This window comes from Hyla sarda, chromosome 2, assembly GCF_029499605.1.
Source record: "Hyla sarda isolate aHylSar1 chromosome 2, aHylSar1.hap1, whole genome shotgun sequence".
NCBI classification, from domain to species: domain Eukaryota; kingdom Metazoa; phylum Chordata; class Amphibia; order Anura; family Hylidae; genus Hyla; species Hyla sarda.
The window spans coordinates 84,892,193-84,919,991 of NC_079190.1; the positions used below are offsets into that span (position 1 = coordinate 84,892,193).

Genomic DNA, 27,799 nt, shown 5'->3' on the forward strand with positions numbered 1-27,799 from the left:
ATTGAGTCTCATTTTCAGAAGTGCCTCTCTATAGTCAGATCTGGAATCTGACAGATATAATGATATACTGCTCCAGTTTACATATGGACTGGTTTTAATAAATCTTTCCATTTTATCCAGCTGCAACTGATCATTCACAAAATAGAAAGATTAAATTCAAATCTGTATACCATGTTATATATACCTCTAAAATATGTATTTGTAACTGTCTCAATAACATAACATTATCCTGAGTTAGACAATGCCTATATACAATTTAACAGAAGCAGCAAGTGAACAACAGGTTGACTATACCTCGGTATTAAAAATTCCTTCCAGCACGGTCACTACAGTATGAGGGTGAGCCTCTGGGCTGAGAGTTATCACACTTGTACAATCAGGAAATATAAAATACAACAAAACAAATCCTGGGAAATTTGATTGTCCTAAAAACCGTTCCTGCAGAAATTTGCTATACAGTGGGATCAATATATAAATGGCTATTCCAGGCAGAAAATGAGAAGACAGAGCAGCCACAAACTCTATCCCTAATATTAAATACTGTTACAAAGAAGCTTGGGGACGGCTTTCTTATGTGATTTGCCTGAGTAACGGAACAAAAAGCAGATGGTCGATGTAACAAATTTAAAAAAGCGACAGTAAAAACAAAAGCTGATGGAAGAAAAATCATGGCAAAGTTGCAGATAAAATGCTTTTTCTTTTTTTATTATGTAAAATAGGGATTTTCAGTTTAAGGTTTTTTTGTGAGGGGGAAAATTTTGTTTTTCTTCCTAAATAAGTCAGGGTGCTGCAAAAATAAAAAAATAAACCATACGCTGATCCCCCGCCCAGTCACCGCTGCTCTCTCCATTTTCCTATAATGTCCTGTTTGTGCAGGAATTGCCTGCTCCGATAATCCCTGGTCAAGGCGGGCGACCCCTGCAGGATGGGATATCATAGGATGCAAGAAGAGGGCACTGGGGGCTGGGGCCATTGGAATGGCAGGTATGGGTTACTTTCTATCTTTTCAGCAATATTATATATATATATATATATATATATATATATATATGATATATAGATATAGATTAGAATTGTCATTGATTTAACCCTTTGAGGGTTTATAAGAAACACCTCAAATTGCCATTTTCTCCAGAAAAGTCCAGGAAGGATGGTATATGTTGTGCTACAATAGTATTCTTGAATTAACTTTCCTTTTAGGAGCTTAAAGGGGTAGTCCAGTGGTGAACAACTTATCCCCTATCCTAAGGATAGGGGATAAGTTGCAGATCGCGGGGGGTCCGACCGCTGGGGCCCCCCGCGATCTCCTGTACGGAGCCCTACAGCCCGCGGGAATGGGGCGTGTCGACCTCCGCATGAAGCGGCGGCCGACGCCCCCTCAATACAACTCTATGGCAGAGCCGAAGCGCTGCCTTCGGCAATCTCCGGCTCTGCCATAGAGATGTATTGAGGGGGCGTGTCGGCCGCCGCTTCGTGCGGTGGTCGACACCCGCTATCTGGCTGGAGAGCCTGGCCCCTGTACAGAGAGATCGCAGGAGGCCCCAGCGATTGGACGCCCCGCGATCTCAAACTTATCCCCTATCCTTAGGATAGGGGATACGTTTTTCACCACTGGACTAGCCCTTTAAAAGGGTCTGCTTTTTCTCCACGGCCTTCAGAAGGCCATTTTGATATAGCAGCTTAATAACAAGTCAAGTCAATGGAGCTAAGCTGCAATACCAGACACTACCATTTGACAGGAGTTGCATTGCCTGGCTGCTAGGATCACAGTAGAATCATTAATAGGAAGGCCTACCTTTACAGTGGACAGCTAACAAATAGGTTTCTGCAATTCCCACCAATTGCAATAAGATGTGTAGGCACTAGAGATGAGCAAAGTTACAGTAATTCGATTCGTCACAAACTTCTCGGATCGGCGGTTGCTGACTTTAGCCTGCATAAATTAGTTCAGCTTTCAGGTGCTCCGGTGGGCTGGAAAAGGTGGATACAGTCCTAGGAGAGAGTCTCTAGCCCACCGGAGCACCTGAAAGCTGAACTCATTTATGCAGGATGAAGTCAGCAACCGCCGAGCCGAGAAGTTCGTGACAAATCAAATCACTAACTTTGCTCATCTCTAGTAGGCACCTAATAAAAAGAAGGAAAATACCCTTGTCCTCAAGACCAGAATGTATCCTAGGAGCAGCCCCCCATCTGACATTACAGCAGTATTTCCCAAACAGTGTGTCCCAGCTGTTGCAAAACTACAACTCCCAGCATGCCCGGACAGCCAAAGGCTGTCCGGGCATGCTGGGAGTTGTAGTTTTGCAACAGCTGGAGACACCGTTTTAAAAACACCACATTACAATAGTAATAAAAACCTTTTTGTCAGATAACCCTCTCAAGCACCTTCAATCTTATTCTACCTATATGGTCAGATCACTGTGACTTCTAACGCGGTGCACAGCAATGGTTACCTAGTTAGCAAAAAGAACAGAAAAACTATTAGGAAAAAAAATTAAAATAATGGCAGCATGCCTGCCCCTGTTTTAACTTGTCTATTACCATGTATGATGTAAAGAAAGAAAAAAAAAGAAAATGTGTTTACTTGCTTTGTTTTTATGGAGAATTATATAATTCACAGCAATTTCTTTAACCTGGCAAAAGGGCAACCAAAGCAAAACCACTGTAGTTTCCCAGATCCTCTGTATGAACCTAGGAGAGACAGAAATTCCTATGCAGATGCATGTCTGCACATTCTACTGGAGTCCATGCCGCCCCGTAGACTAGATGCACAGCAATGTCTTCCTCCCTCTCTCTCTCTCTCTCTTTCTCTCTCCAGAAGGATTTCTACACCAGGTATCTTTGGTATGACGAGTAGATAAGGTTTCTTTTTTATTAAAAATAAAATAAAATAACTGATCTTTTAAAAAGGTACCTGCAAATGAAACCTACTCTGGTCCCCACTGCAAATCGAAGAATAAAAATTAAAGAAGACAATTTCTTTTGAATGGTATTTAAAGCCCTTGACAGCTCGGTTCCGGTCAGTGTACTGCAGCCTGACGTGAAACCACTAGACACTTAATAGACTGAAGAAAGTTGTGCATCTTTGCCCCTTATTCCAGACTTCACATTTAGAGTTTGGATGTATGGAGGATGCTCATCTCTGTACGGGGCGTCTCATTTTCTTCTTTCTCTTGGACTTTGTTTCACTCTTGGATGTAGTGTCAGGTTTAGAAGGGGCAGGAGGAGACTGAGCTCCATGTGGTGGTGGTGGTGGCTGCGGCTGCTGAGGAGGTGTGAAGATGTTCCCATTTGGCATCTGACCAGGAGAGCCTTGGAATATCCTGTTCAAGAGATTCTGTAAATCAGCAACATTGGTCGGATTGCTTTCTGATGGTGCTCTAGAGAGAGAGAGAATTTTTTTTTTTTATAAATGTTTTGCCCACACTGTAATTTCCCTTTAATCCCTTCCCAACCATGTAACATAAATGAATAAAGATATGAGGTTGTCCATCGCATATCTCGTGCAAATATGTTTTTTTTTTTTTTTTAATTTAATTTTTTTTTTTTTATTCCTTAAAAGCCAGAGACAGGGGACATCTTGTAACACATTTCAGGTGCATTTACAACACCATTAATTGTACGTGATGTACGATTAAGGGTGCAGTAAACGCACCTGAAACGCTTTACAAGTTGTCCCGTCTCTGGCTTTTAAACAATAAAAGAACCATTTTTGCACGAGATCTGCTCTGGACAACCTCATATCTTTCTTCATCGCATTTGTGTTGCCTTACACAAGTCCATGGGGGTGAGCTGAAGTGCTTCTTTTCCTTGTCATGTAACGTAAATATATAATTGGTATAAAAATTGATAAAGAAAACGCTCTCTAAACAACTGCAATATTAAGTAATAAGAAACTTGTGTACAGCCAACACAATGGGGGTAAACTAAGAAGTAAATAAACAAAAAGATTAAATAAAAAATTGTCATTCCAAAAGGATAATATTTTGCACTAGATATCAAAGCCCAAAACACCCTCTGTCCCAAAAGGGTCATTCCTACAACAATAAAATATTATATTAGAATATTATATACACACACACATACAGTCATGGCCGTAAATATGTTGGCACCCCGGAAATTTTTCAAGAAAATGAAGTATTTCTTACAGAAAAGGATTGCAGTAACACATGTTTATTCCCTTTGTGTGTATTGGAATTAGACCAAAAAAAAAAAGGGAGGAAAGAAAAGCAAATTGGACATAATGTCACACCAAGCTCCAAAAATGGTCTGGACAAAATTATTGGCTCCCTTAACTTAATATTTGGTTGCACACCCTTTGGGAAAAAAATTACTGAAATCAGTCGCTTCCTATAACCATCAATAAGCTTCTTACACCTCTCAGCCGGAATGTTGGACCACTCTTCCTTTGCAAACTGCTCCCGGTCTCTCTTATTGGAAGGCGCCTTTTCCCAACAGCAATTTTAAGATCTCTCCACAGGTGTTTAACGAGATTTAGACCTGGACTCATTGCTGCCACTTCAGAACTCTCCAGCGCTTTGTTGCCATCCATTTCTGGGTGCTTTTTGACGTATGTCCTGCTGGAAGACCCAAGATCTCGGACGCAAACCCAGCTTTCTGACACTGGGCTGTACAGTGCGACCCAAAATCCATTGTTAATCCTCAGATTTCATGATGCCTTGTACACATTCAAGGCACCCAGTGCCAGAGGCAGCAAAATAACACCATAACATCATTGTACCTCCACCATATTTCACTGTAGGTAGTGTGTTCTTTTCTTTGTAGGCCTCATTCCGTTTTCGGTAAACAGTAGAATGATGTGCTTTACCAAAAAGCTCTATCTTGGTCTCATCTGTCCACAAGACATTTTCCCAGAAGGATTTTGGCTTTCTCAAGTTCATTTTGGCAAAATGTAGTTTTGCTTTTTTATGTCTCTGTGTCAGCAGTGGGGTCCTCCTGGGTCTCCTGCCATAGCGTTTCATTTCATTTGAATGTTGACAGTTCACGCTGACACTGATGCTCCCTGAGCCTGCAGGACAGCTTGAATATTTTAGGAACTTGTTTGGGGCTGCTTATCCACCATCCGGACTATCCTGCGTTGACACCTTTCAATAATTTTTCTATTCCTTCCACGCCCGGGGAGATTAGCTACAGTACCATGGGTTGCAAACTTCTTGATAATCTTGCGCATTGTGGACAAAGGCAAATCTAGATCTCTGGAGATGGATTTGTAACCTTGAGATTGTTGATATTTTTCCACAATTTTGATTTTCAAGTCCTCAGACAGTTCTCTTCTCTTTCTGTTGTCCATGTTTAGTGTGGCACACACAGTCACACAATGCAGATTAAGTGAACTTCTCTCCTTTTTATCTGCTTTCAGGTGTGATTTTTATATTGCCCACACTTGTTACTTGCCCCAGGTGAGTTTAAAGGAGCATCAAATGCTTGAAACAATCTTATTTTTCCACAATTTTGGAAGGATACCAATAATTTTGTCCAGACCATTTTTGGAGTTTGATGTGACATTATGTCCAATTTGCTTTTTTTCCTCCCTTATTTGGTTTAGTCCCAATACACACTAAGGGAATAAACATGTATATAGCAAAACATGTCCTTTTCTGTGAGAAAAATTTCAGGGGTGCCAACATTTACAGCCATGACTGTATATAATTATGTGTAACAAAAAAATAAAAAAAATAAAAGAAACCTTTGTCGTCCTGGGTTTGTAGGGTTTCTTGAGCCAAATGAAATGTGATATGGAACCCGGTGAGTGTCTGGTGAGATTCCAACACGTTGGCATCCCGCCCACTCTAAATGAGGAGAAAAAAAGGAAGTTAACAAGTTAACAGCTGTAATGTATTACTTCACTTCTATTGCTGTATGTGCTATAAAGGATGGGGGAAAAACTAAAACCAAACTGACTGATTGTGATTCCTAAAGTTATAGTACAGTATATGCCATCTCAAATCTGAGAATGAAAGGCCTTAAATAATGCTGTTCCACTTCACTATTTCTTTAGGGCTGGTTGCAGTTTCCTGCACAGTTTAGTGATTAGGACCACTGATATGCAAGGAACAATGTAGAAGAAGATGCAGCGCTAGTGATCATAAAATTATCCTAGTGATATGCCATCCCTTCATGAGATGGGAAAACTATATTTCACTGACCTGTTATGTCAAACACTTTGCCCTGCATCATTGCAAAATAGGTGATCTTAAGTCCCAGCATACTTGATTCTGCCCAGAAGTCTCCCTCTTCTGCTGGATGCATTTTACTACATTCAGCACAATAGCGAGCACTGGCGGGATCCCGGTCCATTTCGAATCTCCTGCATCAAAAGGAAACATCAAGCAAGATTTTAAAGATTTCTCAGGTCAAATCTGAGAAGTGTGATCAGCTCAGTTCTCAAAGACAAGTCACTTTTATTAACATGTTCAAACATGAAGCAAAAATGTAATAACCAGGACCTTTAAGAGGACCTGTGGCAAACGCAAAAAATGAGTCCATTATCATTAAATATCTTGGCATGCCCTGATCACACACCTTTTTGCAATTTCTTAATATGTCCATCCCTTTATTGAGATATGTGGGTTTATGGTTTTTATGACAATTCAGGGAATCAGTCAGATGGCCGTGAACTTAAAGCACAACCGTCATGGATATTGTACCCCAGACTAATACCACGATAGTATAGATGACAAAACTTGTAATGCAGCGATACCTTTGGCTGCTCTTCATAACACTTTATCAGCCAGAAAATAGTTTTATCGTGCGGTCAGCAACAGTAGGATAGGTGTGGCCAGGGTTCGCAATGCCCCACCTCTGCCACGCCTATCCCCTGTAAATGAGCGCTGGGACAGCTGTGTGATTGACATGATTAATGTGCGGGCCATGACTCCCGTCTCTGGCAAAGAGCGAAAGCACTCACTCCCGTCTCTGGCAAAGAGCGAAAGCACTCACTCCCGTCTCTGGCAAAGAGCGAAAGCACTCACTCCCGTCTCTGGCAAAGAGCGAAAGCACTCACTCCCGTCCCTGGCAAAGAGAGAAAGCACTCACTCCCGTCCCTGGCAAAGAGCGAAAGCACTCACTCCCGTCCCTGGCAAAGAGCGAAAGCACTCACTCCCGTCCCTGGCAAAGAGCGAAAGCACTCACTCCCGTCCCTGGCAAAGAGCGAAAGCACTCACTCCCGTCCCTGGCAAAGAGCGAAAGCACTCACTCCCGTCCCTGGCAAAGAGCGAAAGCACTCACTCCCGTCCCTGGCAAAGAGCGAAAGCACTCACTCCCGTCCCTGGCAAAGAGCGAAAGCACTCACTCCCGTCCCTGGCAAAGAGCGAAAGCACTCACTCCCGTCCCTGGCAAAGAGCGAAAGCACTCACTCCCGTCCCTGGCAAAGAGCGAAAGCACTCACTCCCGTCCCTGGCAAAGAGCGAAAGCACTCACTCCCGTCTCTGGCAAAGAGAGAAAGCACTCACTCCCGTCTCTGGCAAAGAGAGAAAGCACTCACTCCCGTCTCTGGCAAAGAGAGAAAGCACTCACTCCCGTCTCTGGCAAAGAGAGAAAGCACTCACTCCCGTCTCTGGCAAAGAGCGAAAGCACTCACTCCCGTCCCTGGCAAAGAGAGAAAGCACTCACTCCCGTCTCTGGCAAAGAGAGAAAGCACTCACTCCCGTCTCTGGCAAAGAGAGAAAGCACTCACTCCCGTCTCTGGCAAAGAGAGAAAGCACTCACTCCCGTCTCTGGCAAAGAGAGAAAGCACTCACTCCCGTCCCTGGCAAAGAGAGAAAGCACTCACTCCCGTCTCTGGCAAAGAGAGAAAGCACTCACTCCCGTCTCTGGCAAAGAGAGAAAGCACTCACTCCCGTCTCTGGCAAAGAGAGAAAGCACTCACTCCCGTTGTCTGCCACCAGCGCCGTGCCCCTGTGCAGTGCTAGTGACAGGGAGCGAGCAAGCTCTCTGCCTCTAGTGAAAGCAGAAGCTGCGCATCTCCGGCACCAGGAGAAGATAGAAGAGGAGAACGGGCACTGTATATCATAAAAGGTGCACATAATATGTAAATGCTCAGTGGAGTGACAGCCCGCACATCATTAACATTAGGGCACTTGTGCTGAGGACCTGTGTGTCAATCACACAGCTGTCCCAGTGCTCACTTACAGGGGATAGGCGTGGCAGAGGTGGGGCATTGCGAACCCCAGCCACGCCTATCCGACCAAACGATAAAACAATTTTCTGGCTGATAAAGTGTTATAAAGAGCAGCCAAAGGTATAGCTGCATTACAAGTTTTATCATCTACACTATCATGGTATTAGTCTGGGGGGGGGGGTACAATATCCATGATAGTTGCGTTTAAAGGGGCACTCCGGTGGAAAAAAATTTTTTTTTATCAACTGGTGCCAGAAAGTTAAAACAGATTTGTAAATTACTTCTATTTAAAAATTGTAATCCTTCAAGTACTTATTAACTGCTGTTTACTACAGAGGAAGTTATTTTCTTTTTGAATTTCTTATCTCTCTGACACCTCTGTCCATTTCAGGAATTGTCCAGAGCAGGAGAAAATCCCCATAGCAAACCTCTCCTGGTCTAGACAGTTCCTGACATGGACAGAGGTGTCAGCAGAGAGAACAGTGGTCAGACTGGAAAGAAATACAAAAAGAAAATAACTTCTTGTGGAGCATACAGCAGCTGATAAGTACTTAAAGGATTAGGAATTTTAAATAGAAGTAATTTACAAATCTGTTTAACTTTCTGGCACCAGTTAATTTAAGAAAAATAGTTTACCACTGGAGTACCCCTTTAGTTTTCATAATGGGATTGAACATCAGGTGCTGAGTGAGGTTACACAGTCAGGGGGTGTATATTAAGCATACACACCCCTCAACATAAAACATACACCCCCCTGACTGTATAATCCCGCCCATCACCTGAAATTCATTTGCTTTATTAAAATGAAGTTCAAACCCATCTGAAGGATTCCCTGAATTGTCTGATAAGAATATTTCACAAGCAAAAGAGCACATCAAGAAACTGTAAGGAGGAGAGTAATCAGGGCATTCTGAGTTACGTATTCTTGTTTTTGGGGGTTCGCCACAGGTCTTCTTTGAAGCGGACCCATCAAGACTGAGAATACACAGAAAGCAGATAAAATTATAGGAATTATTTCAAATATAGATCATTGGCAAAATGAGGTATTTTCTTGATAAATACATGGACGGACAAGATTCTACTTTCTGATTGCAGTGAACTTCAGTTGATATTCTGGGAAGAAAGAGGGGGTCCGTTTCTTCACAGCATCTGAATGGCAATTACAAGATTAGACTATTTTTACACTGCTTTTGCAATGTACATTTGCTGTACGCACAAGGAAGGCTCCACATTAATCTGACAGAGGTCAAAAGAATGCCCACCCCTTCCCAATCCGTCAGACCAATAAGCATTTCTCTTCACAATGGAAGCCTATGGACTATAGATGTCTCTAAGTCTATACAAAGGGATACATCAGAATCATATGTTGGAAAGTCCTCCCAATGCTAATCAAAATATAAAAAACAGCATTAAAAAGGAAAACTGTCATATGTTCACCCACACTAAACCCAATACACTGGGTTAAAGTGTCTGCGAACAAGAGACCGATGAGGGGTTAATGGGTTAAATACATACCTGCACTCCAGAGATCTGTCCCTCTGAAGATCGGAATCCATCTTCAGTGAATTGCGCGCTGGAGGCGGGCCCGTCGGCTTAATATAAATATTCATTGTCACGGGTCATGTGAGCACTGCTCCGACTGAGCGCTCAAGTGACCTGCGACAATGAATATTCAAATTGAGCCTCCAGTGTGCAATTCACTGAAGATGGATGAGGGAGAGATCTCCGGAGTGCAGGTATGTATTTTACCAATTAACCCCTCATGGGTCTCCTGTTGCCCCACACTATAACCCAGTGTACTGGGTTTAGTGTGGGTGAACATATGACTGTATTCCTTTAAATGGGCACTGCCAGATACAAAAACTTTTGATATGTTGTAAAGCATGCAAAACCAATAGGTTTTGCAATTGCTTTCATTAGAACATTTTCAGTATTTCATTCTGAAAAAGCCAGTCAAACAACTGCCCCCCTGCCTGCTTGGACACATACTAGTCCTGCTGTGTCCATGCATCATCACCTATGTCATGGACACAATTCCTTGATTGACAGCTGTGAGTGCAGGGCTCATAGCTGGAGGAAAAATCCTCCCACTGTCAGCTTGTGTCCCGGTACTGTCAGTGAGGACAAGCTGGGAGTTGTAGTTTTGCTAATGCTAGGGGAGATGTGAGCAGACAGCATACTGAGGGAGGGGGCGGAGACCTGCACAGTGAGGCCACGCCCCCTCCCTTTGAGAGGAATTCAGACTAGTGAGCTAAATTTAAAGTGTAAAAAAAAATAAAAGGTGCTAGACACATAAAAATTAGATGTACATGTCAGGATTAGGTACTGAGTGATATATTTTTTTTGCTGGATCTGACAGGTACGCTTTAAGTGTGAGTAAATCAATTTCCTGTGTTGTCAATTTCCAGGTATAAATTCTTTGATACTTGTACTTTGACTGCTTTGTACCTGTGCTTTCCCTGACATTTGCTGCACATCATGCTGTTCATTGCCTCTTTTAAATCATCTTGAAGCTTGGTAAGAAATTCATTCATAGACTTGGCCAGCTCAGTTTCAGACATTCGCTTCCTTGAAAGAAACATAAACAGATGAAGAGACATAGATAAACTGTTTCATAGCCAGGTATCAGATTTAGTGCGAATGAAAATCTTTCTGACACTTATTTTTTGTTTTCGGAACATAGTAAAATAGCCCTTCTTTACTTACTTGAGTGGTCACAAAGGGTGTCCTAGGAGGACTTAGGACCCCCATGCATTACACAGGTAGCCAATGAATTTTATTTGGCACCATGTAATGCTCTATTTTTCCTATGATGGAGCTGCAGTAAAAATGAACTTGTTGCTCGGTTTCTATTAAAGATTACAGCCGACTAATATCTGTGATACCAACATCCTCTGTAATAGTTGTGGTAAGGCTCTAAACCATTGTGTCCCAACCAGTGTGCCTCCAGCTGTGGCGAAACTACAACTCCCAGCATGCCCGGACAGCCTTTGGCTGTACGGGCATGCTGGGAGTTGTAGTTTTGCCACAGCTGGAGGCACACTAGATGGAAAACACTGATCTAAACCATGAACCACGTCACTGTGCAGGGAACTGCGAAACAGCACAAAGGGGCAGTTTGATCAAAACCTGTTCATAGGAAAAGTGGAGCAGAGGAGCAGATTGATTATTTTATTTTTTAGAGGCCTTAAAAAAAAAATAAAAAAAAAAAAGAGGCAATGTGATTGGTTGCTACGAGCAACGTAGGCAGCTTTTCCTCTGAACAGGATTTGATTAGTTACCACAAAAGTAAATGGGCCCCATGTTGTAGTTCGTTGAATGCCTTAAAAGAGGTATTCCGGCCAAAAATATTTTATCCCCTATCCTTTGGATAAGGGATAAGGTGTCTGATCGCAGGGGGCCCACTGCTGAGACTCCAGTTTCGGGTGGTGAATCTCCAGGTTTCCGGGACTGGGGACGTGACGTCACGCCCCCTCCATTCATGTCTATGGGAGGGGGCGTGATGGCCATAGACATGAATGAAGGGGGCGTGGCATGACGTCACATCCCCAGTCCCAGAAACCAGAGGTTTCCGAAACTAGAGATGCAGTCCCCGCATAGAATGCGGGTGTTGCAGGGAGATCACGGGGGTCTCAGCAGCGGGCCCCCCGCGATCAGACATCTTATCCCCTATCCTTTGGATATGGGATAAAATGTTTTTGCCTGGAATACCCCTTGTGCTGCATTATGGTGGTCTCAGCAGTCGGAGCCTCAGCCGATTAGGAAGTGATAGTACAATAATAAAATGAATTCCTTTATAATTTCTATATTTATATAGTGCCAGAATATTCTGCAGTGTTGTACAGAGCTGGTCACCACTCAAGTTGATCTATGTCCCCATTGGGGCTCACAATCTAAATTCCAAATTCACCTATCACTATGTTTTGGAGTGTGGGACAGAACCAAGGAAAGAACGAGGGCCCCCCAAAAAATTTGGGGTTGGTCGGATGATATTTTAATATTATTCAGTGGTCAGAACAATTACAGCGAAATATAAATTTTTTTAAAATCTTGTACTAATTTTAAAAATAAACTTTTTTTTCTCTGCGTATTATCATATTCTGACATCATAGCTTTTCTTTTTCCATTAATGGACGTGTGTAGAAGAGTGATTTTGCAGAGTAGGCTGTTTTTTTTATGTATTATTCGGGTTAAATATGGCTTTATTTTTACTGCATGGCAAGGTGACCTGAAAATTCATTTTGTTATGCTCGCCATTGGTTCATAACTGCCAAACTCTAAATACAAGGGTAGTATAATCCTACATAGGAGCCAGAGAGGTATTCACACAAAGGTTTTCTTTTATTTTGACAAACATCTATAAGAACCCAACGTTCTACCATTGTTGAGTTTACGATTTTCTGTAAGTCACATTGGCACCATTTTTTTTTTTTATATTGATGGACACCTAGTGTAGATTTGATAAAAACATTTATACAAAAGTCATTACATGTTAAGGAGATATCTCCCAGTGGAAGTCTTTCATTTTATTACTATTGTCTTGTTAAAGATCCTCTCATCTCTGTGCACTTACATTTCATACTCTTTTCTCTTGTCCGGGTTACTGACTGTATCCCAGGCAGCGCGTAAAACCTTAAAAGCTGCTTCTGCGCGAGGGTGATTGTTCTTGTCTGGGTGAACCTGCAGGAAAAAAAACAACATAAAACAAACACCTATTGAAAAATTACAAGAAAAGAGGTTTCATCCTAGTAGAAGGTCAACTACATGGAAGATACTTCACGCCTGAATTAAAATGTCTCAAATTTTGTCAATTGCCGTCCACAAATACTTGGGCTCCTCAAACACTTTTAGCAGCATAGAAAGGGGACCACAACAAATAGATAACTAGGGCTGTCCCACTTTCAGATTTTACTATGGAGTGTGCAATGCTATGATTAAAGAGGAGCTCTGTGCTAAACTACAACTCCCAGCATTCGGCTAAATAATAAATAATTATAACTTGGAATACCCCTCTAAAGAGGACTCCGGGGACAATGAAATTCCTAGGAAAGTGCCACCACTTCCAGTATGTCTGGTCTATATTAACATATCTGTGATTGGGTATGTCATTGCTGCACCCATCTAAACTCATATCAATGGGAAACTGGCAAGACCTTTTTGAGTGGGGAGGTTTGAGGCTAAAGACCCATGAGAATTGGTTACACAACATGAAGATCTAAAGGTTGTACTTCGACACCCCTTTGCAACTTACCACACAGTACAATGCAACAGTCGTCCAAAATCCAAATCTGATGGATATTTGCTCAAAGGCCACATATGATTTTAACAGCATTGTCAATGCAAGCAACTGTGACCTGCTTGCGCTTCTCTTTTTTTTTAAAGCCAAATCTCAACTATAATAAAGTTGTGCAACAAGTCACACAAATGTTTTGGTTCAATGACTTAGATGTGTTTGCTGTTGCCTAAAAGGGGAATATGGGAATCTCTGTAATTTAAGCAAAAGTTTTAACCAATTATTTTTGAGCTGAAAGAACCATTTAAAAAGTTCTTCTCCCAATGAAATGAAGAATCTACATAGAGGTACTCACCAATACGGCCAGCTGCCGGTAAGCTTTTTTAAGCTCTACATCACTAGCATCCATCTCTACTCCCAACACTTGAAATGGATTTAGGTCCTCCTCTGGAATATCAACCATAGAAAGCAATCGTTCTACTTCCTCTCTGGGCTGGAAGCGGCCTCCTGCGCTAGGCGATCCTGCTGAGGCCCATGTAGATTTTTTGTGTGTAGTTAACTTGGAAGGCCATATTTTCCCTGTCCATCTTCTGAGCACACTGACTATACGCTTACAGGTCCTGTTTTGTGTTACTATGGCCCAGATTGTACGTAACCTAGCAGATATCCGAGATCTCCAGTTACTATCTTCTCCAACTTTGTCCATTGTTTTCTTAATATACTGCCAACAAAGTCGAGCACAGCGCACTGAGAGCATAAGCAGCAGGAAGAGCAGAGCACACAACATCTTAAGAACACGTAAAATCCATGATCCACAACAGCAAACAAGGACCAAAAAATCCTTAGCACGAAGTTTTACCCATATTCCAAAGGCCAATAATTGACTTTTTACACTGCCTAAATCGTGAGCAGGAAGCCAGACCCTGATATACAACATCATGCCGAGAGACTCCACACATTCCCCTATCAACAGCACCAGATCGATAAGCACCTGAATACAATAATTTGAAAACTGAAGCAATGGTTGAGGAACAAGGGATCTCAGCTGGTGTCTCCCATCTCCATGATTTTTCTTGCGACCTATTTTGTGCTTGCCGCTAGATGGAGCTTGGCGACCATCCTTTTTGGACTCGTCCCTTAAATTGTTGCGGGTTTTACCTCTACGACCTCTTCTTCCACCTATGCCCTTGCAAGGATCATCCTCTGCTAGTCTCCCAGAAAAGTCATGTTCACCTCCTTCCTCGTCCAATGACTGCCGCTGATAGCAAGAAAAATGCTGGCAGTCCTGGCTGCAGTTATGATCTCCAATATCAGAGTATGTACCACCAACCGATCCAGTACTCCCACTAATACACCCACAATTAGAGTTACCAGGTAATGGCGATGCTTGACCTTCACGAGCTGAAGATTCTTTCTGTGGTTTAGATTCTTCCGTTATAATACTGGAGAGAAATTCTTTAGTCCACACCTCTCCAGCCACTTCACTATGTTGTGGATCTTGGTCAGAATCATGGAAGCAACTCTGCTTAGGCACAAGAAACGGATTGTTTCTGAATACCCCTGATACTGTGTCTGGTGATCCGTCACCATTGTGTTCAGTTGCATGTCTTACATTTCCACAAGCAGAAAGGCCACAGTTGTTTCCTGGTCTGGAAAGGTGTGCGCCACTCCTTTCATGTGAGTTATTGCAATAAGGGTGTACTGGTGTGGCAAGTCCATGACCCTCCGTACTTATCTGCCTCTCCATCTTCTCCAGTCCCTCCAAGGGGGCACACTAGGTTCTAGGTCACTGCATTCATTGTTCTACTTCATCCTGCATGACAAACAAGAACAGAGAAAATTTCATCATGTTACTATACAAAGAAATAGTCATTTAAAAAGTCTAGGTGGTCCGAATTATTATTTAATAGCTATCCTCCCTCCCCAAAACATCATTTGTCATAATACAAGCTCTTATACAGCAAACAAATATATCCGCTCTGCCAGCACATCACATGACCGGTGAAGGCACTGACTGAGTTCCTTTCATTAACCCCTTAAAAGGGTTATCCGGCCAAAGAGCAGCACCCGCATTCTATGCAGGGCTGCGTCTCTAGTCTCGGAAAGCTCTTCGTTTCCGGGACTGGAGATGTGACGTAATGCCACGCCCCCTACCATAGACATGACATGGAGGGGGCGTGGCGTCACAAGGGGGCGTCCCGTGACCAGTCCCGGAAACAAAGAGCTGGAGACGGAGCCCTGCACAATTAAAATGATACCCATTTTATATGCTTTTTTTTTTTTTTTTTTTTTTTATAGTTGTACCGCTTTAAAAAAAAAAAAAATCTCAAACTAGTTTAACAAAATTCATATTTTTGAAATTGCCCTAATTTGACCACCTATAACTCAATTTCCGTAAACGGGGCGGAATGAGGACTCATTTTTTGCGCCATGATGTGTAGTTTTTATCGGTAACACTTTTACTTATATTTTACTTTTTATTCATTTTCTATACATTTTTTGGGGGAATAAAACGTACGTACGTCTACGCCGTTCACCATACGGGATAATTAAAAATATATTTTGATAGTTCAGACTTTTACACATGCGGCGATAACTAATATGTTTAGTAATTATTTTTTTTGTTTACGGGTGTTGCACGGAGATCGCGGGGGGTCCCAGCGGCGGGCCTCCCATGATCACACATCTTATCCTCTATCCTTTGGATAGGGAATAAGATTGTCTTTGGCCGGATAACCACAGGTTTTCTCATTTTTGCACTTAAGTTTTATTCACCTCACCTTCTAAATACACTGCTCAAAAAATAAAGGGAACACCAAGATAACACATCCTGGAGCTGAATGAATGAACTAATCGTATGAAATACTTTTGTCTTTACATAGTTGAATGTGCAGACAACAAAATCACACAAAAATTATCAATGGAAATCAAATTCTGGAGGTCATTTTGCAGGGCTCTGGCAGTGCTCCTCCTGCTCCTTCTTGCACAAAGGCAGAGGTAGCGGTCCTGCTGCTGGGTTGTTGCCCTCCTACGGCCTCCTCCATGTCTCCTGATGTACTGAACTGTCTCCTGGTGGCGCCTCCATGCTCTGGACACTACGCTGACAGACACAGCAAACCTTCTTGCCACAGCTCGCATTGATGTGCCATCCTGGATGAGCTGCACCTACCTGAGCCACTTGTGGGTTGTAGACTCCGTCTCATGCTACCACTAGAGTGAAAGCACCGCCAGCATTCAGAAGTGACCAAAACATCAGCCAAGAAACATAGGAACTGCGAAGTGGTCTGTGGTCATCACCTGCAGAATCACTCCTTTATTGGGGGTTGCTTGCTAATTGCCTATAATTTCCACTTGTTGTCTGTTCCATTTGCACAACAGCATGTGAAATTGATTGTCAATCAGTGTTTCTTCCTGAGTGGACAGTGTGATTTCACAGAAGTGTGATTGACTTGGAGTTACATTGTGTGTTTCAGTGTTCCCTTTATTTTTTTGAGCAGTGTGTTATAAAGCTTTCAGTCTTCCACCTACAGACTTATATGAGGGCTTGTTTTTTGCGCCACCAATTGTACTTTGTAATGACAATCATTTCACCACAAAATCTACGGCGAAACAAAAATATCTTTGTGGGGCAAAATTGTAAAACAAAACAACCCAAAGGAAAAAAAAAAAAAAAAAAAAAACACGCCATTTTGTAATTTTTTTTTTTTTTAACTTTTTGGTAAAAATGACACTTTATTCTGTAGGTCTATACAATTAAAATGATACCCAAATTATATAGGTTTGATTTTGTTTTACTTTTAGAAAATTATAACTTTTTGTACAAAAATTTGCAAGTTTAAAATTGTCCTCTTCTGAGCACTATAACTTATTTTCCCATAAATTGTGATGTGGGAGGGCTCTTTTTTGTGCTGTGATCTGTAGTTTTTAACCCCTTAATGACAATGGACATAAATGTATGTCATGTTGCACCATGATGTACATTTACATCCCATACATGACGCGAGCATCGGAGCGGTGCTCGCATCATGCACGGCAGGTCCCGGCTATCAGCAGCCAGGGACCCGTCGGTAATGACGGACATCAGCGATCGCGCTGATGTCCGCCATTAACCCCTCAGATGCGATGATCAATACAAATCACAGAATCTGCGGCAGTGCAGTACTTAAAATGGATGATCGGATCGCAGCCGCGGGGATCAGATCATCCAGCATGGCGGCCTGAGGTCTCCTCACCTGCCTCCGGCCGTCTCCAGGGCTCTTCTACTCTGGTCTGAAATCAAGCAGACCAGAGCAGAAGATCGACGAAAACACTGATCAGTGCTATGCCCTCTATCAAAATATATTGTTAATTATCCCGTATGGTGAACCTTGTAAACGTTTAAAAGAAAAAAAAATTGCTGCTTTTTTGTCACATTTTATTCCAAATTTTTTTTTATAAAAAAGTAAAATATAAGCGAAAGTGGTACAGTACCGATAAAAACTACACACCACGGCGCAAGAAATGAGCCCTCATACCGTCCCATATACGTAAAAGAGAGAAAGTTATAGGTGGTTAAAATAGGGCAATTTCAAACATACTAATTTTGTTAAAATAGTGGTACAATATATAAAAAAGCATATAATCATGGGTATCATTCTAATCGTATTGACCCACAAAATAAATAAAACATGTCATTTTTACCGTATAGTGTGAAAACAAAACCTTCCAAAATGTGCTAAATTGCGGTTTTCTTTTCAATTTCCCCACATAAATAATATTTGTTTGGTTGCGTCGTACATTTTATGGTAAAATAAGTGATGTCATAACAAAGTCACATTGGTGACGCAAAAAACCAAGCCCTCATATGGGTCTGTGGATGAAAATATTAAAGTTATGATTTTTAGAAGGAAAAAATGAAAATGCAAAAATTAAATTGGCTGTGTCCTTAAAGGGGAGAAAGGATAGGGGATAAGTTGTCTGATCGTGGGGGTCCCGCCGCTGGGGACCCCAGGGATCTCGGCTGCAGCACCCACCTGTCATTACTGCACAGAGCAGTGTGTAATGATTGGCAATACAGGGGCCGGAGCAACTTGACGTCATGGCCCGCCCCCTCAATACAAATCTATGGGAGGGGGCGTGGTGGCCGTTACGCCCCCTCCCATAGACTTGCATTAAGGGGGCAGGCCGTGACGTTACGAGGGACGGAGCCGTGAAGTCACAATGCTCTGGCCCCTGTATTGCCCGTCATTACGCACAGTGCGACATCAGACATCTTATCCCCTATCCTTTGGATAGGGGATAAGATGTCTAGGGGTGGAGTACCCTTTCAACCCTTTAAGGACTAAGCGTTTTTCCATTTTTGTACTTTAGTTTTTTCCTCCTTACCTTTTAAAAACCATAACCCTTTCAATTTTGCGCCTAAAAATCAATATTAGGGCTTATTTTTTGCGCCACCAATTCTACTTTGTAATGACATCAGTCATTTTACTAAAAAATCTACGGCGAAATGAAAAAAAAAAATCATTGTGCGACAAAATTGAAGAAAATACACAATTTTGTAAATTTTGGGGGCTTCCGTTTCTACGCCGTACATTTTTCAGTAAAAATGACACCTTCTCTTTATTCTGTAGGTCCATACGATTAAAAGGATATCCTACTTATATAGGTTTGATTTTGTCGTACTTTTGGAAAAAATCATAACTACATGCAGGAAAATGTATACGTTTAAAATTGTCCTCTTCAGACCCCCATAACTTTTTTATTTCTCCGCGTACGGGGTGGTATGAGGACTAAATTTTTGCACCGTGATCTGAAGTTTTAATCGGTACCATTTTTGTTTTGGTCAGACTTTTTGATCGCTTTTTATTCCATTTTTTTTATGGTATGTAAAGTGATCAAAAATACGCAACTCTGGACTTTATTTTTTTTTTTTTTTACATGTACGCCATTGACCGTGCGGTTTAATTAATGTTATATTTTTAGAGATCGGACATTTAAGCACGCGGCGATACCACATGTTTATGTTTATAAATGTTTACTTTTTTTTTTATAAGGGAAGGGGTTAAAGCAGGTAAGGGCCCTCCCGCCATCCTCTCAGCTGTTCAGGACACCACAATTTCACCGCGGCAGTCCCAAACAGCCCGCTGAGCTAGCCGGGATGGCTTTACTCCCGTTTTAGACACCACAATCAACTTTGGTCGTGGCTTCTAAAGGGTAATACTGAACATCAGCCCGATCAGCGATGTCCGGCATTAGCCGCAGGTCCTGGTTGCTGATAACGCGTTTCATATAACGGGAGCGGGCAATGGATTTAAATATACATCCATTGTCCATAAGGGGTTAAAGGGGTACTCCGCTGCTCCTAGCAGCACCTGGCGTCCTGAACACGTTTTTCAGTCAGAGTGGAAAGTCTGATATGGTCAGAAAATTACCCAAAAAGGAGTCACTAAGTGACTCTGTTCAAGTCTGTGGACTGAATGGGGTCCTTGCTGATCCGAGCCAGTTTTGAGTTTCTCCTAACAGATCAGCGCCAAAACATGATCTCCCTACGAGCATGTAGTATAGAAATATATTCATAAGCACTATTTTGGGTTAATTTATTAACTTTTTTTTAAAGAAGGGGAATGTAGAATTTTTCTTTTTCTTGTGCATTTTTTATATGTCACGCGTGTGTAGAATTTGTGAGCTTTAATCTCTATGTCCATTGTGGTTGATAAATACATTATTGTTTACTATTAAAAAAATGTATATATCCTTCACAGGGAAAGACAAATACGTCTTAGTCCTCATACCACCCCTCTGCTATGTGTTAGCGATCATAAAACACGGGTTTGGTACCATGTTAGCCAGAAAAAATAAAGTTTATTGCTCTCAGAGACATAATAGGAGTCTTGTAGTTATAATAGCTTTTAATTGCTAACAAAAGATATAACTGTAAGACGACTATTCTCGGAGAGCCATAGGCTAGAGATCCTATAATAGTAATACAGTGGTCCCTCAGTTACAATATTAATTGGTTCCAGGACGATCATTGTATGTTGAAACCATTGTATGTTGAGACCAGAACTCTATGGAAACCTGGTAATTGGTTCTGAAGCCACCAAAATGGCATCCAAAAATAGGAAAAAGTGAGGAATAAAGAAAAATAAAGTAGATAACTAATATAGAAAAAGCAAATCCTTACATATAAAAGTAAGAAAGATCTGCTGGGAGCTGTAATCACGGTCTATGTCAGTGTTTCCCAACCAGGGTGCCTCCAGCTGTTGCAAAGCTACAACTCCCAGCATGCCCGGACAGCCAACGGCTGTCCGGGCATGCTGGGAGTTGTAGTTTTGCAACAGCTGGAGGCACCCTGGTTGGGAAACAATGGTTTATGTAGAGGACAGGAGCTTCTTCAGGGTCCTATACAGTACACCCAGTGTCCCAAATGGAGCCGCCCTTACTTGGTGTCCAAAGGAGCAGCTAACCCTGGCACCTAGTACAGAACATGTAATACCTCCCTGTACTGTAGGGGGCGCCACCAGACAGCCATTCAGTGCTTGTACTTCAGTGATAGAGGCGATTTACCAGTAAAATGCCAATTCTGATTGGTCAGTTCCTCCAGTTGTGACACTGTCCGTACATTGTATGTTGAGTCTGGTTTCAAGTTACAATGGTCCAGAAAAGACCATTGTATGTTGAAACTATTGTATGTTGAGGCCATTGTAAGTTGAGGGATCACTGTATGTATGTATGTATTTATTTATTTATATAGCACCTACAGATTCCACAGTTGCACTGGAGTTCTATGTTTTTACCCTGGACTCAGATGATACAAGATGCAGTTCACTACGATGACCAGAAATAAAGCCTCCAGTGCAGGGCACTGTGGGTAATTCCAATTAACCCTCCAGTCCTCTCTGTCTATAGTAAAGAGATCAACTTTGCTAAGAACTAATAATAAGACGGGCTCTTAAAACTCCCCTATGCAGTATCCCACCCATATCGGCCAATGGAGACTACATCGTAGCCTTGATTCATTATTTAGGGTGAATTCACACGGGTGGTATAAATGTGGATTATTTTTGCAGTTTGTGCGGGAAAAATCCATTGAGGATTACAGTATCAGGCACGTGAAGGAGATTTTGCTAATCTCATCCTCATTCTGTGGATTTCTAATTCTGTGACACGCTCAATCAGTCGTGGATTTCCCCACCTCTGTCTATGTAGCAGGGATGAAGTTAGCAGTCATGATAGGGCCCTGTTTAAGATAGGGCCCTGTTTATTTACTGTTATGTGCTTGTACCCATTATTTTTTTTTTACATCTCTTTTGTATTATTATTTGCAAAACCTTGATGAACCTTTACTTTATAAAAAAAAAAAAAAAATTAGCAGTCAGTCAGTGGCAAAATCCTTATGATACACAGGACAGCGGAATAACTGCAAATGGAATTGTGGAATTCTGGCAGAATTAATACATTCTCAAAACACAGAATTCAGCTGAAATTTAATGTGGTACTCCTGCGGAAAACTTTTTTTATTTGTTTATTTTTTTTTAAATCAACCGGTGCCAGAAATTTAAACAGATTTCTAAATTACTTCTATTAAAAAATCTTAATCATTCCAGTACTTTTTAGGGGCTGTATACTTCAGAAGAAATGCTTGACTTTTTTAGATTTCTCTGATGTCATGACCACAGTGCTCTCTGCTGACCTCTTCTGTCCATTTTAGGAACTGTCCAGACCAGGAGAAAATCCCCATAGCAAACATATGCTGCTCTGGACAGTTTCTTAAATGGCCAGCAGAGGTCAGCAGAGAGCACTGTGCTCATGACATCAGAGAAATCTATAAAGTAAAGCATTTTCTCTGTAGTATATAGCCCCTAAAAAGTACTGGAAGGACTGACATTTTTTTTTTTTATAGAAGTAATTTACAAATCTGTTTAACTTTCTGGCACCAGTTGATTTAAAAAAAAAAAAAAAATTAATAAAAGTTTTCCACAGGAGTACCCCTTTAAAGCCCCATTGACTCCAATATGATTCCTCCGTGGAATTCCGAAAAATTTAATACTGCGGAATGCAGTATTTTCAACGTGTAAATGGGCAGTAAATTTCAGCAGAATTCTTCCATGGCATTCCGCACGTGTGAACATAGCCTTAGGGTCCTTTCACATGGGTGTATTTAATTGCAAGATAGCAGCATGTTTCCTTCTGCGTATTTGAATCGGGGTGGGCTCTCCGCAGCAGATTTTCGGCAGCGGAAAATCTACAGCAGATTATATAGATTTCAATGGGGTCTGCTGCAGCGGGAAACACGCTGCTATCTGGCAATTAAATACGCCTATGTGAACGGACCCTAAAGATGGGAATGGAGATAAAAGGGTACCTCTCATCAAAAAAACTTTTGATATATTATCGATTAATGTATGCAGAATATCTTTACAATTGCATGTTATTAAAAAATATGTTTGTTTCTATTTAATTTTCCACTTTGAAGAAATAACCACTAGGGGTCTCCCTACCAGTCCTGGCAGCAAGCATTTCAGACTCGTGCTGGAGTCCTAAACACTACGAGCTGCCAGTCTGCTTTGTTCACAAAGGAGAACACTCAGAGCTGCCAGCCTGCTTTGTTCACAGCCTGTTTGGCTGTGAACAAAGCAGGCTGGCAGCTCTGAGTGTTTAGGACTCCAGCATGAGTCAGAAATGCTTGCTGACAGGACTGATCGGGAAAAATACAATAGAAAGAAGCATATTTTTCATTAACATGCTATTGGAAAGTTATTCAACATTCATTAATCTAAAATATATCAAAAGTTTATTTGATGAGAGGTACCTAATGTAAGCAATAAAATGGGGTTTTCTAGTGAAAAGCTATCAGCCAGGGTTTTCGTTTAAATTCTTCATAAAAGAACAATGGCTGCATTCACCTATCTCTACACAACCACTCGGGGTTATCCACACTGACAGTACTTTGCAGAGACTGTCAAACCCCTATTTCAGTGTTTTCCAAACCAACAGTGTGTTTCCAGCTGTTGCAAAACTACAACTCCCAGCTTGCCCGGACAGCCTTTGGCTGTCCGGGCATGCTGGGAGTTGTAGTTTTGCAACAGCTGGAGACATTGCTTGGGAAACCCTGCCCTATTTAGAAGGGACTACACTAAGCAGAATTGTAAGCAATTGTCACTTCACACATGGGCAGCATGTCCCATTCAATACATCATACTCAGTATTTTTCTATGAAGGTATATTTTTTATTTATATAGCGCCTACAGATTCCGCAGCGCTTATTCTACCAGTTAAAGTGGAATCCCATTCACTTACAGTAGCTGAAATGCAACATATTCCCTGAAATCTCATTTACATGCTACAGATTTTTTTTATCCACAGTTTATCAATTTCTGTTGCCAATTTTTACCTTGAATTTGACCCCTCCAAATATAGCAGGATTAAAAGCAATGGTAAATTACACTCATTTACCAAAAAAAATTAATAAATAAAAAAAGCTTCCCCGTAGCCCTTTTAAAAGGCTCTCAGAGGCTACTTTTTTGTAATGTACCTCTTGGTGATTACTAGATATGTCTGGCTCTCAAAGACATTTTGCACAGTTGACAGAGAGAAGGAGGATGGTTCCACATACATATACATTATATACATACATATATATATATATATATATATATATATATAAATATATATATATATATATATATATATATATATATATATATATATATATTAGGGATCGACCGATATCGTTTTTTTTAGGGCCGATACCGATAATCGGTGGACATTAGGACTGATAGCCGATAACTTATACCGATATTTCGGTATAAGTTATCGGCTATTTATCCCCCCCTCGACACCGCTGCAGGTCATTGATTTAAAGCGGGCGCTTTAAATCAATGCACGGCAGTGGCTTTTGCGGTGCCATAGGCCGCTTCTCTCCCCCTACCTGTCAGGGTGGTCCGGGCCATCCATCGTTCCTGTAGTGTCCGGCGGCATTCCGGGTGGAGGGTGCACCGTTCCGGGCTGTCCTGCTCCGGGGGTCATCTTCTCCACTCCGGGCAGGCTCCGGCCTAGTAGCGCAGCATAGACGCCGCTGGGCAGTGACGCCCGTGCGTAGCGACGCACCTGACGTCACGGCGTCTATGCAGCGTACTAGGCCGGAGCCTGCCCGGAGTGGAGAAGATGACCCCCGGAGAAGGACAGCCCGTACCGGTGCACCCTCCACCCGGAATGGAACCGGACACTACAGGAAGGAAGGATGGCCCGGACCACCCCCATTACGGGTAAGCAAAGAAGCAAATCCCCATAGCAAACCTCTTCTAAACTGGGCGGTTCCCGAGACACGTGTCATCAGAGATTACTTAGACAGAAAAGAACAACCTTAACTTCAGAAGCTCATAAGTACTGAAAGGATTAAGATTTTTTTTTTAATAGAAGTAATTTACAAATCTGTTTAACTTTCTGGAGCCAGTTGATATATAAAAAAAACTGTTTTTTCCTGGATAACCCCTTTAAATTGCCTGCCATCTAGGCTGTTCTGACCAAGCAGTTAGGACATGTTGGGAATAGTGGTTACTTGAGGGCTCACACATACGACAAAAATGCTCCAGACTACCCAGACATTTTATCCGCTGACCATCCAGAGACAGATGGCTCCTTCGTTACACAACCCCTGTCTGGACCATTTCCATGCCCATTACATCCAACTTTGTCCTGCCCCTGACAGCCAACTTTGCTTGCAGTGGTGTTGAGATTGAGAAAACTGGATTGCTACTAACTGGAACCATATCATCTTTAGCCCCTTAAAGGGGAACTCCTGAGGAAACAAGTGGAAAACTAATGTTTTCAAATCAACTGGTGCCAGAAAGTTAACCAGATTTGTAAATTACTTCTATTTCAAAATCTGAATCCTTCCAGTACTTATCAGCTGCTGATTAGTACTGAGAAAATTGTGCATTTCTTTCCAGTCTGACAACAGTGTACTCTGCTGACACTTCTGTCCATGTCAGGAACTGTCCAGATTAAAAGCAAATCCCCATAGAAAAGCTCTCCTGCTCTGGACAGTTCCTGACACAGACAGAGGTGTCAGCAGAGAGCACTGTGGTCAGACTGGACCACAAGAACTTCCCCAATGTCTCTGTAGTATATCTGTAGTATACAGCAGCTGATATGTTCATTTTATTTCTTACTTTTTTTTGTGAAATAAGAAAAGTGGATGACTTAAAGGGTTACTCCACCCCTAGACCTCTTATCCCCTATCCAAAGGATAGGGGATAAGATGCCTGATCAGAGGGGAAGGTGGTGGTAAAGTGGTACTGTAGTTAAAATTAACTTATCCCGTATCTCCTATCCACAGAATACGGGATAAGTTAATTTTGACTAGAGTACCACTTTACCAGTATACATTAGCATCCTGCATGCCGCTCCACAGGAAAGGCAGTATTTAAGCCACAAGGCCTCCATACTTAAACCTGAACGTTGTCAGACCCCACACAGAACCACCTGGATTCATCATTAACCTTTAGAGTACGCAGATTGTACCAGCCGTGGACCTGCCATTAATAATTGCTGGACTGGGGTCTCTTCGGAGCTCCAATAGAAATCAATGGATTGAGTGAAGTCTACCGCACGCGCTTCTAACTCAGAGGTGGGTCCCGTTATGTAGATCACTGGGGGTCCCGTTATGTAGATCACTGGGGGTCCCAGCAGTCGTACCCCCCCATGATCTCCCGAACGGGAGCCAGCTCTGAGTGAGGTGTGTGTGTGTGGTAGACGGCATGCAATCCATTGATTTCTATGGGAGCTCCGAAGAGACTCGAGTCCAGCACCTGGGCCTCATCGGCGCTCCCATAGAAATTAACGGAGTGCATGCCGTCTATTGGTAGAAAACACGTGCAGGGTCCCGTTCTGGAGATCGCAGGGGTCCCAGCAGTTGGACCCCCCCCCCCCCCCACGATCAGCTACTTATTCTCTATCCTGTGGATAGGGGATAAGTTTATTTTGGCTGCAGTACCCCTTTAACAGGAGCTGCGGACCCCATTGCACAGCAGCCTGCATTTTTTAAGTCCGATTAAAATAGCGCAAAGGTCCCAAACAGAGTCACTAGGTAACTTAGTTTGGCCATAGAAACCAACAGAGGTCCTCCTTTCCCATTAACCGTATACGTCAGCACACCATTTTCATCAGGATGCCGACAGATACAAGACACAACCCCGCTGATTTCTACGGACGATCGGAGCCGCCAAGTGACCCCATTCAGGACTATAAAATGGAAACAACCCCCAAAACATAAAAACACAACTTCCTAATATATTCTTTATGCTCCATGTGAAGGGACGCGGAGGCCACGCAAACCACGATGACCAAATGTCACAAATCACCAGTTGCTGTCAGGAACGAGACCCCCATTCGACAGACAACCCAGTTGCTATGGAAACACTATAGCCCCCCCCCCAATGAAGTGATCTGTAGCACATATGGCAGATCCATGAGGAATGATGGAGATATTGCTTCCCTTACAGTATATTGGTGTTTCCAACTAGAGATGAGGGAACTTACAGTAAATTCAATTCGTCACAAACTTCTCGGCTCGGCAGTTGATGATTTATCCTGCATAAATTAGTTCAGCTTTCCGGTGCTCCCGTGGGCTGGAAAAGGTGGATACAGTCCTAGGAGACTCTTTCCTAGGACTTTATCCACCTTTTCCAGCCCACGTGAAAGCTGAACTCATTTATGCAGGATAAATCATCAACTGCCGAGCCGAGAAGTTCGTGACGAATCGAATTTACTGTACGTTCGCTCATCTCTATTTCCAACTAGTGTGCCTCCAGCAATTGCAAAACTACAACTCCCAGCATGCCCGGACAGCCGTTGGCTGTCCGGGCATGCTGGGAGTTGTAGTTTTGCAACAGCTGTAGGCATACTGGTTGAAAAACACTGATCTATGTGCTTTGGAACTTGTGGCTTCCAGGATGCTGAGTAACTACAATTCCTATAATGCACCAGGGCATGCTGGGAATTGTAGTTTCTCAATAACTGAGGACCTACAGGATGCTAGTATAGGCGCTGAGAGTGAGGGGGCAGAGCCGCACGCTCCCTCCTGTGTGCGGTACCGCTACAGGTCAGTATGATACAGAGAGGAGCTGGGGTCAGGCCGGTGTGTATGACATATGGTGACTGGATGGGTAGGTCGCCCTTACAGTGTGCATGTCACAGCCTTACCCAGCCGGGCTGCTCCAGGGTTAGGGCGGCTCCCCTGCTGGCTGCCCTCCGGTCGGTTACAGCTGGCCCCTCTGCCCCGGGTCTCTTGGAGCCTAAGCTATGGGCAGACACACTCTGCCCAACATCACTTCCGGGAGTGACGTGCAGAAAATGTTAGCGTGACCAATGACGTCATCACGTCCCAACGTCCTTGTAGACGCGGGACAGCTTTTGGGCTGGTGACAGATGTGTGCTGTGCGCAG

The 27,799-nt window shown here is 42.5% G+C and overlaps 1 protein-coding gene across 1 annotated transcript; it reads right to left on the reverse strand.

Annotated features, from left to right (window-relative positions):
- Positions 1-1,064: 1,064 nt before the first annotated feature.
- Positions 1,065-27,708, reverse strand: DNAJC14 (DnaJ heat shock protein family (Hsp40) member C14). Its single transcript, XM_056562358.1, has 7 exons — positions 27,558-27,708; positions 13,729-15,186; positions 12,714-12,820; positions 10,589-10,708; positions 6,168-6,328; positions 5,708-5,810; positions 1,065-3,380 (listed from the first exon to the last, which is right to left on the reverse strand). Exons 2-7 carry the CDS (start codon positions 15,118-15,120, stop codon positions 3,137-3,139), a joined length of 2,127 nt encoding a protein of 708 aa, XP_056418333.1. The 5' UTR covers positions 15,121-15,186; positions 27,558-27,708; the 3' UTR covers positions 1,065-3,136.
- Between the last annotated feature and the right edge of the window lie 91 nt (positions 27,709-27,799).

Coding starts and splice junctions, on each gene's coding strand:
- DNAJC14 (XM_056562358.1), bottom strand. CDS start 15,120: ATGGAGAGGCAGATAAGTACGGAGGGTCATGGACTTGCCACACCAGTA. Junction 6,329..10,588: donor AAATGTCAGGGAAAGCACAG/GTACAAAGCAGT, acceptor CTTTTGATGCAG/GAGATTCGAAATGGACCGGG. Junction 5,811..6,167: donor CAAAGTGTTTGACATAACAG/GTCAGTGAAATA, acceptor CTCCTCATTTAG/AGTGGGCGGGATGCCAACGT.